General features: G+C 37.0%; 1 protein-coding gene across 2 annotated transcripts; it reads left to right on the top strand.

The window, feature by feature from the left end:
• The first annotated feature begins 3,815 nt into the window (after positions 1 to 3,815).
• LOC117327711 (glucose dehydrogenase [FAD, quinone]-like) lies at positions 3,816 to 14,847 on the top strand. 2 transcript variants are annotated; one of them, XM_033884829.1, is made up of 10 exons: positions 3,816 to 3,912; positions 5,129 to 5,320; positions 6,196 to 6,404; positions 6,691 to 6,880; positions 7,567 to 7,823; positions 8,318 to 8,485; positions 9,170 to 9,320; positions 9,950 to 10,101; positions 11,819 to 12,008; positions 14,464 to 14,847. In XM_033884829.1, the coding sequence occupies exons 2-10, from the start codon at positions 5,197 to 5,199 to the stop codon at positions 14,688 to 14,690; spliced, it is 1,668 nt and encodes a 555-aa protein (XP_033740720.1). In that variant the 5' UTR covers positions 3,816 to 3,912; positions 5,129 to 5,196; the 3' UTR covers positions 14,691 to 14,847. The 2 variants fall into 2 exon arrangements, with proteins under 2 accessions (XP_033740720.1, XP_033740721.1); XM_033884830.1 differs by lacking the exon at positions 5,129 to 5,320 and having other exon boundaries at positions 3,819 to 3,912.
• Positions 14,848 to 16,480: the final 1,633 nt, after the last annotated feature.

Raw genomic sequence — 16,480 nt, 5'->3', positions numbered from 1 at the left:
GGCAGCAGTATAATGCACTACACTAGAGATCTTCAAGGCACATATACACAATGCAGCCCTTGATGATCTCAAACACACACCGTAAACACACCCTCATAATGTTTTTATCTTATAGTTTCCACTAAAAAAAAATAAAAAAAACAAACCCCTCTCACTGTACCCAAATCCCCGCACTTTTTCTACTTCTTTTAAAAGCATACAACGATCCTTCCTGTAGGGAACAACCAACCAATTGAAAAAATATATTTTTGAAACAGCCCCTGTGTATAGAACGTTGAGCCAAGGATAAAATGTCTGGCAGCCACTGATTGGCCAGTATGTTATGAAGTGAGAAAATAGATATGTAGCCTGATAGGTAACTATCAATAAGAAATGTTGATATAAATTTCTTAAGTCCGATTGTTTTTTTTCCCAAAAGTTCACGTAATAATAGTAAACAGGTAAACATTTAAGATTTTTGAGAATGTTTACTGCGAAATTCACCTATTTTCAAAATGGCTACCCTGGAGAAAATTTGAGCTGAAGGACCCCAACTTTTTTTTTTGATTAGGTGTTATATCAGACCCTAAACTTTTGTTATAAACCATAATCGTCATATTCAATTCAAGAATTTGAATGAAATAATCCAAAACGTTAACACTAAAGTCTATGGGAAAACAATTGGTTGGTTGGTCTCTGTAACCGTAATCGTCATTTTTGACGGAGGTTTAACAATTAAAGAAGAAGATACAATTTATTTCATCGTGACTAATCATGATTAATACTAAAACTTATAAACTCGCAATGATTTTCGTGTATGATTTTTTTTCAAATTTTATATATTTTTTGTTATTATTTTTTTAATTGTGTCATTATCGTGAAGTGATCGAGATCCTTGTGGTTTTGCTTTCCATTCGTGTCGCAAGTCAGATCTTCACTTAAAAAGGGACTTTTAAAAGATGTATAAACATGTTCGGAGAATTACGAATTCTCAAGTTTGAGTGGGTTAGTATACCGCTAAACAATTACCAGGTGTGAAATTACGGTCCACAAGCTCGTCACACCTGTCATTGCACCACAGGTGTCTGATTTCTGGTGTTCCAATCGGCACACGCCGATATGTGCTTGTGAGTTCACGCGTTTGGTTTCTGTGCACTTCAAAAAAGTTCCGAAGATATGCTTTACAGGTTGTACGTAAAATGAGCTTGAATTTTATTAAGAATTGCGTTTATATTATAGGGAATACATTTTCAAGTTGTTGAAATCAAACACATTATTTTTGGAATTAAGTGAGTTTCCTTTTCCTTACAAACGAAAAAAATTCGTATCTCAAAGGTTTGTGTATAGAATAATTAACCTAAGTTACCTCATTCATATATATACCCATGATGTTGAAAATTTACCCTATGAATCTTGTCTGGGAGTTACTGATCTTTCATGGACACGTTTTATCAATTTCGGACAATTATCCAAAAATCACAAATAACGGTATCTTCCAAGTGTTTTGCAACGTATTCATTGCTGTTTTGGCTGATAAAAATTCAAAATGTTTAACATTTATTTCACATCTTGTATGAATTGCATTTTAAACTTCTATGACTAGAAGTATTATAACCGAAATCAATACTGGTACATTTGTATGCAACAAACCGGTCATGCCCTCATAATAAAGGCTATATGATGTAAGTCGTTATAAACGGCCCGTTATTCAAATGTCATACATGTTACAACAACCCGTTAACTCCTCTCCCTTCTTCGATCATTTATAATTACAATGACAAAGGAGTGACATTAATGTTTAAAGTATTAGATGCACCCATCCATCCATTCACCCATCCATCCATCCATCCATCATTCATCCATCCATGCCTTCTGCCTCAACTTTTTTCCTTTTCAGTAAATATTTCTCAAAATCATGGCGACACAGGATCATGGTATTGGATGTGACACTCAGGTTTATTCAAATAAATAACCTTGACCTACTTTCAAGGTTACAGGGTCAAATATATTAAAAACCTGCACCTTGTACAGCTGTTCTACAGCTTTGTGTATGTTGCTGTATATACAAGCATTTGAATGTTACCTGTCGTTAAAGAGGACAAGATGCTTTACTTATTAGTTTAACAGTTGTACATATTATAAATATTTGGATCAGAGATGTATACTAGTATATCATATATGATATATATATACGTCTCTATTTAGATACAGCATGCTGCAATTAAGTCAAATTCACACAAACATTCAAGAACTTTCTGGGAATGTCCTTGGACAATGGCAGAATATTGTTCTTTGGTATAAATAAACATTGTGCTATTTTCATAGGTGGATTTTTTTCTTTGCTATGAATTAACGTGTTATTTTTCTAGAACGTGTAAAGCAGACACTAATAGTAAACAAACAAATGCACTAAAATTGTCTACATTGTATCTGCATTGTATACACGGGTGTTCATGCATAATCAATTTAAAAGAAACAAACCAATTATATGTAGTTTTGAATAATCTCTTTTTTAGACACAACTAATTTTACTCTTTAAAACATTAAAACATGGTTTTCGGTTACAGTAAATACTAAGCAGTAATGGTATGTTTGTATTGTAATGAATTGTAAAAGGAGTCATGTTAAGACTCTGGAATGTGAAAAATTCGATGGAAATCGGCCATTTCGTCACCGAGAAATTGTTTGCTGAAATCAACATGTTAAATAGACACTAGACACAACTACCAATAATTCTCGCAGAATTGCTATTTTTCAGCCTCTTAAAAACTTTAACATGGCAGTCACTGCAGCCATTTTGTAACATGATTGCACAATCATGGTTTTCCTAAACAACAACAATTTCAAACTTTTTCTCAAGTTCCACCAAGTTTCAGCTTTAACTTACCTGAAATGATGAAATGGTCCTTAGCAAGTGTTGTACTTTTTCGGGTTAGTCAGAAATCCAAGATGGCCGCTATGACAGCCATCTTGAAAAACACATTTTAAACTTCTTTTCCAGTTGGAGCTGGAAATTTGTGACGATGTTAAGGAAGGGGAGCCAACAAAATTTTTCTTGATTTTCCGCCTCGTAAAAACGTTGACATGGCAGCCATTGCGGCCATTTTGTAACATGATTGCACAATCATGGTTTTCCTGAACAACGCCTTTTTCAAACTTCTCAAGTTACACTAGTGGATCCAGCTCGAACTTACCTGAAATGATCCTAAGATGGTCCTGATCAAGTGTTGTTATTTTTCGGGTCGATCCGAAATCCAAGATGGCCGCCATGGCCAACAGTGCCACTATACTTGCTACAGAGTATAGAGTATGTGTACTACAGTTGTATAAGGATCTTTAGAGTCAGATTACCGTTAAGGCCCATGGGCCTCTTGTTGTACAGTACATCCCTGTGTTTGTACCATCAGATTGAGAAATCACCGAAGAGTTAATATTAGGATGCGTGATATTTTAAAGTTTTCAACAGGAAATAGTAGCATTGTTGGCACTATAGGATTTATCGGCTGTGTAAACAGTGGCGAGGTCAAAGGTTGCTTCACACTTTTTATTATTTTCATGTGTTTTTAAGTGTGAAAGAACGGGAAAGCATATTCCTGCCAATTGCCCCGACAGGAATCGAACCCGGATCTGTGGCGTTATAAGCCACGGCTCTACCTCCTGAGCCAAAGAAGCATGCTCTGTTGGCCGAGTGACAGAGACCGTATCTAACACCATGTACAAGCCACACCGACCCATTACTCTTACATAAGTATAAAGATAATAATTATATAATATGACTCGCTTGTCCATACATTTGTATGACATTTACCTTGTCTCGCTTTGGTTATCTAGATGTGTCTGTGCATACTGTTGTCTAGTTGCGATAACGTAGCTCTGGACGACGGACGATTTCCGACAGATGGTCGTCGCCTGCCGGGTGGCAGTGTTGGCAAGGTATGCATATTCGTTCTAATTGTTGTCAACCCATACCTTATTATTTGTCGTAAATAAAGCCGAATTTAATCCACAAATACATGTATGTATACAATCAGCTGACATACACCTATTTTAGTTCACCCGAAGTACAAGTCAGAATGTCTTTGTGCGGCCTCCGTCCGTCCATCGTTAACATTCCCTTTTAAACAACTTCTTCTCAATAACCAAGAGGCATATGGTCATGGTATTAAATTAAAAGCATGACGTGATAAAGGTTACAAAATCTGTTCAAATCCAAGCTCCCAGAGGTCAGATTTGCTAATATACATGGCTACATGCATCACTTACTGACGAGAAATTGTACCAATATGGCGTCGCAGTCACAGGGATTTGGCACGCATTTCCAACCCGCGGTCCATATAAAATTATGTTTTATAGAATCATATAATATATACTACAAGTATATCTGGACCGTGGTTGGGAATTATTGTCCCTGTGATTACATGTCTTCATTTGACAAGCGATACAGCCCAATGGGTCTCGTGTTTATTATTTTACATCCTATGGGTAATAAACATGCCTCACAACTATAACTCTAATGGTGTACCTCTATCATATTCAAACATTTAACATACAACCTATACATATTTCTTTTATATGCAACTGTAGAAGAAATATACTTTTCGTAATTTGACAGTATTGTGTCTAATAATAACTACATGTATTTTAAATATATTTTGACAGTGCAAACGTTTCCATTTAAACAACTTTTCAAAAATGAAAAGGCATGTAGGGTTATGCTATTGGGTCAGTAGTATGCCGGGACGAAGGGCTACAAAGTTTGTTCAGTCTTCACTGACTTTCCATTAGATATGTTCAAATAATTACGATATAATATAATATAATTACGAAATAAAAACGACTTCTCAATAACCAAGAGGCAAAAAATCTTGATTAAGGGTGTCGTACATTCCCGAGGAAAATTCATCTATGACGACGAATAGATAATGTATAATGAAATGAATGAATGTAATTTTTTGAAATACGACTAAACGTCGACATAGGGGCAGTATTGGTGATGCGACGTTAACCTTTGAATGGCATGGTATCTAATTATAATCTAAAATCGTCAATGATTATCGTAGTAAAACAAGACATTATGTAGCTATATTTTATCTCTCCGCGTAAAATAAGAAATACTAGCACGTTAACCTGTTTCTGCTTTACCTTACAGAATAACGTTAACATTAATGGCACAAAGAAACATAGAAAATTTGCAATAATACCAATAATCCAGCAGCCATGAAGATTTTGGAAGGGACTTTATTGGTTACTGCAGTTGCCATAGTAACAGCGTACTACTTTCAGTGGACGAAACCACAAGAATTTGTCCGGAATTTCAATCAATCATATGATTATATAATTGGTAAGTTTATCTATACAGTTCAGTTTATTTCCGAATATAGGCTGTAGCACAACATATATAGGAATCACATGATACATAAATGTACATTACATTGCATTTGGACAAGACGGCGGAGAACACAGACGAAATAATTGTAATTCATACCGCACGTGGATATAACACATTTAACAAATAAACAAAATGGTCGATTAAATTGAATGATATTCTCGTGTCATGAAAATCATGAAATAAGACAGTTGATGCCACTTTGGCATACAGACATTGCCTCTAAATACGTTTATTCTAGATGCTGTACATGTTTATATAAAAGTTCCATGTCAAAGAGACCTAACCTGTCTACCCGATACTAACAATAACAGGTGGGAGTTAACTTCAGTTAAGTGTTGCTATCTTCTAAATGCTAAGCGTTAAGTATAACTACCAATTAATTGCATCCCTTTAATTGGTGAGACGAGCTTTCTACATTCGAATAAAAGTGATATGGCGCCAAAAAACCACACCTAAAAACACCATGTAGAAATTGCAAAAAGTGTTGCACGAATGACAAAAGATCAGCTTTGGGTAAAGCGAGGTTTTGGAGTTTTCGCTAATTTCAGTTGCTAGCTATCCTGGTGTTACTAACCAATAACGTTCTTTTGAAATTCTTCAGAATGTCGCGGATCCTCTCTCAGCGTACATACATATCCATGATTTGTGAATCGAGCGGCCTTGTGTAACGTTGAAAGTCATTTGCTTTTAGTTAGAACAGACACAGGTATAAGCGAGTTATCAGATTCGTTGTATGAACCCAATATCATTGCAAGGTCTGACCATTTGTTTTACCATGACGTATTTCAGATATGCAGATAAGATTTTCTATTTCTATTATCGACTAGTTGGAGGGGGTGCGTCCGGTTTGGTGTTAGCCAATCGTCTGTCTGAAGATGGAGATGTCACAGTTTTAGTGTTGGAGGCTGGAGACTCGGAGTCTGATAAGCCAGTGTACGATATTCCGTACAACGCCCCTAAAGCTCAAATGACCGAAGCTGATTGGATATACCGAACTGTACCGCAGAAACATGCGCACTGGGGTATGAAAGACGGGGTATGTGGTGTATATTTAACAGCTTGGAAAGCCAAGTCGAAAATAGTAGAAAATAAACTGATCTTAATTCTATATTCAGAGAGTTGAAATGAAGGTATTAAAACTGTTAAGCAGAGTCATATATGTTTTAAAGCAACACATGTATGTGATATATAAAGTTATACTTAACCTATAAAAGTATGTTACCAGTTAATTAAATAAAATACTATAAAGATTTAGCCAGTAAACCAGAGAGCACCATTCCTTCTTGAAAACCTAAAAGTAATATACACCTCTTTAAACTAAGGTTGGTATTTGGCCACAAGGAAAGGGTTTGGGTGGGTCTACACTCCTCAATGGACTCGTCTACATTCGGGGCAGTCGTCATGACTACGATACGTGGGCAGCCAATGGCTGTGAAGGATGGAGCTATGACGAAGTTTTACCGTACTTTCTCAAAACGGAGGACATGCGAGAAACAGGAGGGTTTGACGAAGGTAAATGACTACGTTATTAGACCTATTATCGTGATATTTTTTTTATGTTTTTGAATCTTACATCGCCGATATCCTCGAACAACGCCATGTGATCCTTGAAACAGCCCCTGGTACCTTCCAATCGTAGCAATTCCTTATCTAAACAATAGTTTTAAAAAGCCCTTTTTCACGAACAAATTTTGCCCACGACCAATTGACCAAAACCGGATGTTATTTGTAGCACCCTTAGAGTGAACACTTGAAATAGGTTTCAAAAAATCAAAGGTCCCAGGAGCCTGTGCTATGGCCAAAATAAAGTTGCCTACTAGAGGTGTACAGCAGAAGGTAAGTATGTCATCCAAAACTGTATCAAAAGATTATCTTATGTGATGTGATGGTTTTATTTTCTAAGGAGTATGATTTACTGCAAATTATGAGCCAAAATATGTAAAAAAAAAATATATAAAAAGTCATATTTTTAGCCGTGTCAGATTACTACGGAAATTATTTACGCACTTCAGGTTCTTGTGCGCCAAAATTATTTTGTGGTTAGTCGGCTCATTATGGTAAACATTTCGGAAATTCCTTTGTAAAGCTTTGATTTTTAAGAAACCAAGCTTTCTGAGTGTCTCAATCGATCGATTCCTACTTACAATCATATGTAGAAATTGTTTTTGACATTTGTTTTCTCTCTCCTCTTCAAATAGAGTATCACGCTCGTGGAGGGCCAATAGCTATATCAGATGCTACCAAATCTGAGTTGGCAGAAGTGTACTTTGAGGCAGCAAAGGAGATTGGGTTCAAAGTTCACGACTGCAACGGAAATGACGGTATTCAAGATGGCTTCTGTCGTGTTCAGGCCATTATTGGAGGAGGGCAGAGATGTAACGCCGCTAGGGGGTTTCTTCATCCGGTTCTTGAAAGGAAGAATTTGCATGTTGCAATCCAGTCTCATGTTACGAAAGTATGCTTCGATAAAGGGCATATTTTGATGGTTCAAATTTTGGTTGTTTTAACAAATGTTGGAAACAAAAGCGCTGAAACAGATGGTTATGTTCTCCATCAATATGTAATCATGTCAGGGCATTTATTTTCGCGATTTTGGTTTATCCCCGAGTATAGCAGACTTATGAGTAATGGTTTTATCGACGCATGTGCTGTCTAATGAGATACTCCGTTTTGATTTGCAATACAACTTGAGAGTTATGCCGTAATTTCAGACTTAACAACAGTCTGCAACAAAACGTACACTTTACAAGGGGATGAATACTCTTCACTGCTTTCTGACATGTGAACCAAATTATAGAATAATAATAAAATCAGGAAAACTTTGTCCGTGTTTATTTAGAGATACGGGTATATGATGTAATTATTTATAAAAATAATATATTGTCTAATATTCTGAGATAATTTGTGACCTCATGCCAACACAGATCAAGATTTTTACTCGGTTTACAGATCTTGATAAAAGATAAACAAGCAGTTGGCGTGGAGTTCATCCATCATGGCAGGAAGAAATCCGTAGCATCCAATAAAGAGGTGGTTTTAACCGCCGGGACAATTGGGTCTGCACAACTGCTGATGCTTTCTGGAGTTGGGCCACAAGAGCACCTGACGGAATTAGGGGTAGGTACGACCCCTTGAACAGTCACGACCATTTAAGGCGGGGGTCTCCCGTTAGTAGCTGGTGTCTACTTCACTGCTAACACAAGGGAGCGTCGGTAATGTTATCCTGTGTAATTGGTACTGTGTCTTGTCCAAGGAGACACTCACTGCAACTCATAGTTGCCCATAATCTCGTCTTCCTGGGAAACATGATCTTCCCGAGTAGAGATATTACAACCCATCTTTGATCTTCGCCTACAGTTGGACTAGGACAAGGAAACAAGCGGGCCAGGTAGATAACGAGAGATTGCCATTCGTCTGAAATGGTAGCATTGCCAGGCCTTACTTAAAAGGGTTTTTTTAGGAAGAAAGGTGTCTACTTCTAGAAGACAAAGAATTGTTAGAACGATATACTTACCTTTTTCAAGACGATGATCGTTATTGGAAATAAGCGGCTATATTATATTTTACCATATGATATTCTATCGTAGTGGTGGTATTGAAATCAACAATTTATAAAGTTCCAACTACTGTTGCGTACAACCTGATAGTTTTTTCCATTTAATCATGAGCAGAGGGACAGAGATATAAATACATTGTAGTGTTCATTCGGGAGGTATTAAAATGTGACTTCTAATTTGACAAACAATAAAACAAACAAACAAAAACTGGAACTTAACTATGTCCACGCCTTGGTTTTCACAGGTACCCGTTATAGTAGATCTTCCAGTAGGTTCAACACTGAGGGATCACATGATGTTCTTCGTAAAGGCCGATATCGACAAACCGATGAGTTACACGTCCGCCAAAGTGTTTACGCCGATGAACTGGCTCAAGTACTACCTGTTTGGTACAGGTAAGCTGACATTTGTTGAGATTTGTGGAATCAATTTCGTATGTTCCCCTGAGTAGATATTTCAATTCAAATATAAGTTTACATCTTTATGATACTTTCATCCCTCTGTATATCCACGCATGTTCACCAAATTCATATCATTGTAAATTTACATGTATTGCATTTTGTAGTCTATCTCTGTATACCTTTTCTGTACAGGTGTTGAGATAATAAATGAATTGAAAATGAATTGAATTGTGGAATATTACGGAGCTTCAGGTACTTTAAACACGTGTAATTGGACAAGTGTATTGTTATTAATACTGTCGATATACCACAGCCATATAAGGCAAAAGTATGACCGAGATCGACACAAAATGCGGCAACTGTAGCGATGTGTTTGAAGAAACGAAAAGGATTTGCTTTATAATAAACCCGCGTTCACTTAAGTTTAACCCTGTTAATTTTATGTATTCATTAACAAATTCAAACAGACAACACAAATACACGTGACAAAACGATATCAAACTTACCGCGAAGCGGCAGGTTAATCCCTTAAGATTCCTGACGGATAGCACACGTCTTTTGACGGCAATTGAGCCTAAGAAATGAAATGAAATCTTGATGTAAGACTGTACCCTTTTCTCCAGGTTTGTTGACCAATAATGCGGCTATTGAAAGCCAGGCCTTTGTTCGTACGGATCCTAAGAGCACGACAAAATCTCCAGATATTCAGCTGACACTATTCAGTACCTTAGAAGAGCATGGTGATTCTTACGATCACTTTAATTACAGAGATGAGGTGAGCGTAAATTTATGTGTTCATGACAACAACAGAAAGTAAAATCCACAAGTTTAAGGTTGTGAACAAGTAAAAGCAGGTTTTAGTAAAAACAAAAACAAACAAAAAACAAAAAATGAGAATGTGGAGTGTTTTGCTGTAGAATCTCATTGTCTTATCTACTGGACCGCACATTATTTCTAGTTATATAGTTAACATCTGACTTCATTTTTAACGAATTGTGTTACTTAGTTATAGGTAATTAGTTATAGTCATTTTCCTCTACACTGGCATCACTTAGTGTTAATGTTCTTAGCAGTTATAACATCTTCCGGGAGACTGTTCCATAATTTCACAGTTCTAATGGCGAAGGTTTTGCTCCTCAGCGGTGTCCTTGATTGTTGCGGATTTGAGTTTCCTCGGCCGCTGGGCCGTTTTCCGACGTCTTTCCGTAGTTTTATGAAACCGTTGGATTCTTTGTAATAAATGCCGCTTAACAATTTGTTGAGTTCGATCATATCGCCTTTAACCCGTCTGTACGATATTGTTGGACGTTTTAATTTCCTAAGCCTTTCTGTATATGATAGGTCCCAATTGCTGGTAAACATTTGGTTGCTCTTCATTGTACTACCTCTAATCTATCAATGTTTTGCGTTCCACGGAGCCCAAACCGAACTAGTGTAATCAAGCTGTGATAGTTGAATTTGCAATATAACTGACCTATACAGGTCGCCAGAGCGTTTTAATTTACCAAACCTTTGTAAAGTAACTGGAAAGTTTAATATCCATGAACAGAAATGATGTTCTTTTAAGTCCAAACGTTTTGTAAGCCTTATAAACTTTCTAACTAATGTGGTCTTCAAGGTAAGTTCTGTATCTACCGTTACGCCAATATCCCTTTGCTCGTCTGTTTTTCCAGGTTGTTTCCTAGTAATTTGTATGATTCGTTTATCCTTTACATATTTTGTTGTGTGCGTCCGATATGCATATGATTGCATTTATCCGGATGCATCTTTAAAAACCAGATGTTGCTCCAGGTACTGACCATGTCCAGATCATGCTGTAATGTGCGTTCATCCACTTGTTTTGTAATAACCTTTGAAATCTTGGTGTCATCGACAAACCAGAGTTGCTTCCTTCCGCTCAAAAAACTAAGATCCATTGTATAATTTCATCCGAAATTTCGTATACATGTACAAGGAATTTGTTTACTAGGCGTCCATATGGAACTTGAACTTGAATTTGAACTTTGCATTATTCAATTTCCATTGATTAATGATAATAGATTGCTATCCTATTATTATTTTTTCGTGGTAATTCACAAAGGTGTTGTATGATATTGCATGCTTACAATAAAGCCAAACGTACAAACGTGAATTTTGTACAAACGGTATATGAAAGTTATTAATCTGAAATCAATGCGCTTGACCGTGTTGACCAATCAGAGTCCTCGGGTAATCTGAGAATGCTCTGCTGCTACAATACAGGAATGATCGAGATGTTCGACTTGTTTATCAATCAAAGTTACCACCATTCTGTAATGTTATGTTCTTATATCAAATAAGACAGACACAATAAAATACAGCTATATGTATGTGTGGTGTTGATAATAACAATCGTGTGTGCCGAATAACACTTTGTATAGCGTTTTATTTTTGATACGGGATGCACTTTTCAGGTCTATACATAGTGATCTGAATAAAAACTTATCTAACTTAATGTTTTGGGTTTTTGTCAGATCAATGAGGCACTGTTTAAGTCTATACACGGTACGGAAGTGATGCCAGAAGGATATTCTATCGACGTCGTTCTGATTCAACCTAAAAGTAAGGGCTCACTGCGCCTGCTCAGTCGCGACCCTTTCGACTATCCACTACTGGATCCAAACTACCTGTCTGATCCGGAAGACATTAAAACTTTTATCAGAGGTAAGTCAAAACGAACGTGTGAATACGCACGGGGGAAAATAACATATTACAGTGTATATAATAAAGAGGTAGGTCAAAACGAACGTGTGAATACGCACGGGGAAAATAACATATTACAGTGTATATAATATAGAGGTAGGTCAAAACGAACGTGTAAATACGCACGGGGGAAAATAACATACTACAGTGTATATAATAAAGAGGTAGGTCAAAACGAACGTGTGAATACGCACGGGGAACAATAACATACTACAGTGTATATAATAGAGGCTGAATTGTGATACGTTTTATCAGAGGTAAGTCAAAACGAACGTGTGAATACTCACGGGGAAAAATAACATATTACAGTGTACAGTGTATATAATATAGAGGTAAGTCAAAACGAACGTGTGAATACGCACGGGGAAAATAACATATTACAGTGTATATAATATAGAGGTAAGTCAAAACGAACGTGTGAAGACACGGGGGAAAATAACATATTACAGTGTATATAATATAGAGGTAAGTCAAAACGAACGTGTGAATACACACGGGGAAATAACATACATGTACTACAGTGTATATAATAGGGAGGTAAGTCAAAACGAACGTGTGAATACACACGGGGGGAAATAAATACTACAGTGTATATAATATAGAGGTAAGTCAAAACGAACGTGTGAATACACACGGGGAAAATAACATATTACAGTGTATATAATAGGGAGGTAAGTCAAAACGAACGTGTGAATACACACGGGGAAATAACATACTACAGTGTATATAATAGGGAGGTAAGTCAAAACGAACGTGTGAATACACACGGGGAAAATAACATACTACAGTGTATATAATATAGAGGTAAGTCAAAACGAACATGTGAATACTCACGGGGGAAAATAACATACTACAATGTATATAATAGAGAGGCTGAATTGTGATGCGTTTTATCGGACATCCTACCTAACAGGAAGAGACCTCGTAACAGTATATGTCATGTAGATATTAAAGAGAGAGACTTACATTATGTTGGCTCAGCTTGGGCAGAATCCTGTTTACATGTATCATTTATATCAATCAAGTATGTAGCTTGCACTAAACCTTCGGTTGAGAAAACGGTTAAGTCATTATCGTCTTGTGAGATTTTTATAATGTATGGATAAAAGATGAACAGCATATCAATCCCCTGTGTGCGCCAATCGTTGTTTATTCGTGAAAGTCAATACGACTGCCATGTTCTCTTTGGGAGAGGTTTTGTGATTGGCTCCACGAGCCAAAGCCGAACGCATATTTATATTATGAATGAGTGTAACAGAGCTATCGCAAAGATTACTGCATAGTTGCACGAATAACCCATGGTCACTGTACATAGTGAAGTGCTATACAACAGCAAAAATATGAAAAAGAATCTTTTTAAAATCTACATTTAGCATACCCTCTGTCATGTAGTTGGAGGGCGCTTCTGAACAGATTTCAACAAAGCTCATACATTGTGAATAATGAACTTATTTGTATATCAATATTTTTGTTCATTAGTTTTGGTAGCATTGCCATGGTCATATAAACATGGTAAATGATTGGTCAAACTCATTTGGGCAATAGCCTAGACAGTAAATTACCATTTTTTCAGACACGGTAGGGGTATAAAATCGTTTCTTGGGTCATGAAAGAGTCCATTGTCAGTATAAACGTCACAAGAACGATGGTATCTGATTGGTCAAAGTGTTGCCAGGACAACTCTTGACCGGTAATTGCTGAACAAATTTTAGTGAGAATTGCCATCGTTATAGAAAAAATGGTCATTTTGATCGCAAAATCTAATCAATATCCTTCAAATTAGGTATATAAGGGAAATAGGGATTGGCAACTAACAAGGGACATGGTAAAGTATGAAGCGGTGTCATGAGCAATGTCTTAATACAGACAGACAGACAGACACACAGAGAGACTGGAAGCGGGAACAAGGATGTTCCACAGACGTGTTGGCCATATCATAAGGTTTGAGGCTCAGATTAAGAGTTTTGCACAGTTTGATTAGAAGTGATCTGATACTGATATTTGTATGAGCGCTCTTTAGAGATTAAACACCACTTTGATTTGTTCTCAAACTCGACATATTTTAGATTTCAGTTCAACTAGATTTGTTGTGTAGCTAGCTTCATTCAAATCAACACTGTCCTTGGGCATTGACTCAAAGTTCCGAAGAAATATTTACTACACAAATTAGGTGGTGAGAATCCATCTTTGGTGCGTGCATATTTTATCGAGGGTGTGAAAACACGAATAGACATTTGTATAATTTTATACACGAATAGACATTTGTATGATTTTATCGGGGGTGTAGATAAACGGAGACATTTGTATAATTTTATCGAGGATGTAGAACATGTAATTCACGTGTTATTTCTTGGCTAGACGTAAACGTTTACTCAAAAATATATCCATCTATTTCGATGTCATGATTTCACGATAGGTATTCGCTACGCTCAAAGGATGATGAAAACGGACGCCTTGAAGAAACTTGGGACGAAATTTCGTGAGCTTGACATACCCGAATGTAGAGAAAAGACTCCTGACTCTGACGAACATTGGGAGTGTCTGGTGCGACATCTGGCGACGACAATATACCACCCAGCATCTACATGCAAAATGGGAGCCGTCTCCGACCCCACGGCAGTAGTGGATCCACAACTCAGGTGATCGTCATGCAATGCGGGAGGGAGTATCGGGCAGAGAAAAGGTTTAGAATCGGTTGATGAATGTCAGGATGTAATGAATCTAAAACGAACGGTAGTTACTATTGATTGGAAATAAATACAAACTGTTGAAAAAAAGATATATTTCTATACCCAGTGTTAAGAAGATTAATAGAATCTTTCCCTACCTTGAGGGTGTGACAGAGAAATCTCAACCTTCGGGGGAGATTCTTGAATGTCCAACCCGAGGCTTGCCGAGGGTTTGGACATTCAAGAATCTCCCCCGAAGGTTGAGATTTCTTTGTTACACCCTCAAAGTAGGGAATGATTATTTTTCTCCCACCTCTTTTCTTTATGTGTTTTCCCATCGGCGATCTCCGTCTGTTTGTAAACAAGTACACATGTCAAAAACACCGCGGGAAATATGCACACATTTCCATTCATCCATTTCACGTGGGGTGACGTCACTCACTCATCACTGTCCGACTCGGAGTAAATCACACGAGGTCGCTTTGAAATCGATTTTGTGTTGTCATTATGGCTGTGGAAATGGATGTTAAATGTTCCCCCACTGATTGTGGATCCATAAAACACCGATCTTGTGACATCGGACGGAGTTGGGCACAAAGAAATGCTGTTGTGCGATCTTTTTACTTGTGACAGTTGAACAATTTTGTCGCGATCGGTGCAGGTAGGCGCACTTGTGCTCTCAGTTTCAGTTGTAGGCCTACAGTTGGGGGATTCATTTGTATTTCAAAGAATTGCAGACATTTTTTGTTTTTGGAAACTGTTCAGTTGTCTGTAGTTGTTTAGAGACTGGGGATTTTTGTATTATTGTGTACACAATTTGTTTGTTGACGTAGCAGACGACGTAATGTAAACAAAAAAAGTAGTTCCGGTAATATTTCCGGTGAAGAAAGTGAGCGCGTGCAATCTGTTACACCCTAGGGTGTGACAGATTGTACGCGCTAAAAAAGACAGAGAAATCTTGTACACTCAAAACGGGAGACAAATCAGTGAAAGGTGGGAGAAATATTTGTATACTTAAGTACCTAGTGTTGATATGATAATTTTCAATACCTATATCTAGTGTTAGGACGATATACATGTTTTCCTTTACATTGAGTATCATTTCACTCCTTTGTTAGGAACAGTGTGTACGGTGTCAATTTAGCATCTTTGATACAAGTGTAGGAAAATTCAAAAGAAATATCTTTAAAAAGGATAAACGGCATAGTTTTAATGCTGGTGGTTACAATGTAAAGCTGCCGGTGAAATAAATCAACGAACTAATGCGTTTCAGCACGGATAACAAAATTACATGTATATCAGTTTAAATGATTTTTGATGATAAGACTGCATTTGAATCAGAAATATAATTTTATCAATGTGTCATTTAAAATGGCATATCATTTTACTCACCTTGTATTAAATCTTAACTTTGTTTCGTTTTTAACTGCACATCTGCATTTTGCATTTACCGCTAAATTGACCAATCACATACAGCATCTTGACCAGTTACGCCACTTGTCGCGTCATATCCGGGACCAAAAGAATATTATACGGCTATGCCGAAAACAATTAATATACTTGCTCTCGGTAACCGTCGGTACATTCCGGAAGCTGTTTTCATTCCCCATTCCCTAATGATCCCATAACTATTGATTATGAAAACTTGAGAATGATGTCAGAAATCTTGGTCTGGGAAGAACACTTTCTTGTTTCGTTCTCATACTTTTTTAGTTTTTGTTTACAAAATCATTGCAGTAGTCTATATAAATTAACATTTGTCTC

The sequence above is a fragment of the Pecten maximus genome, chromosome 5 (assembly GCF_902652985.1).
Source record: "Pecten maximus chromosome 5, xPecMax1.1, whole genome shotgun sequence".
Taxonomy (NCBI): Eukaryota; Metazoa; Mollusca; class Bivalvia; order Pectinida; family Pectinidae; genus Pecten; species Pecten maximus.
Note: the sequence above shows the minus strand (reverse complement) of the source record. Positions and strands in the feature narration are given on the sequence as shown.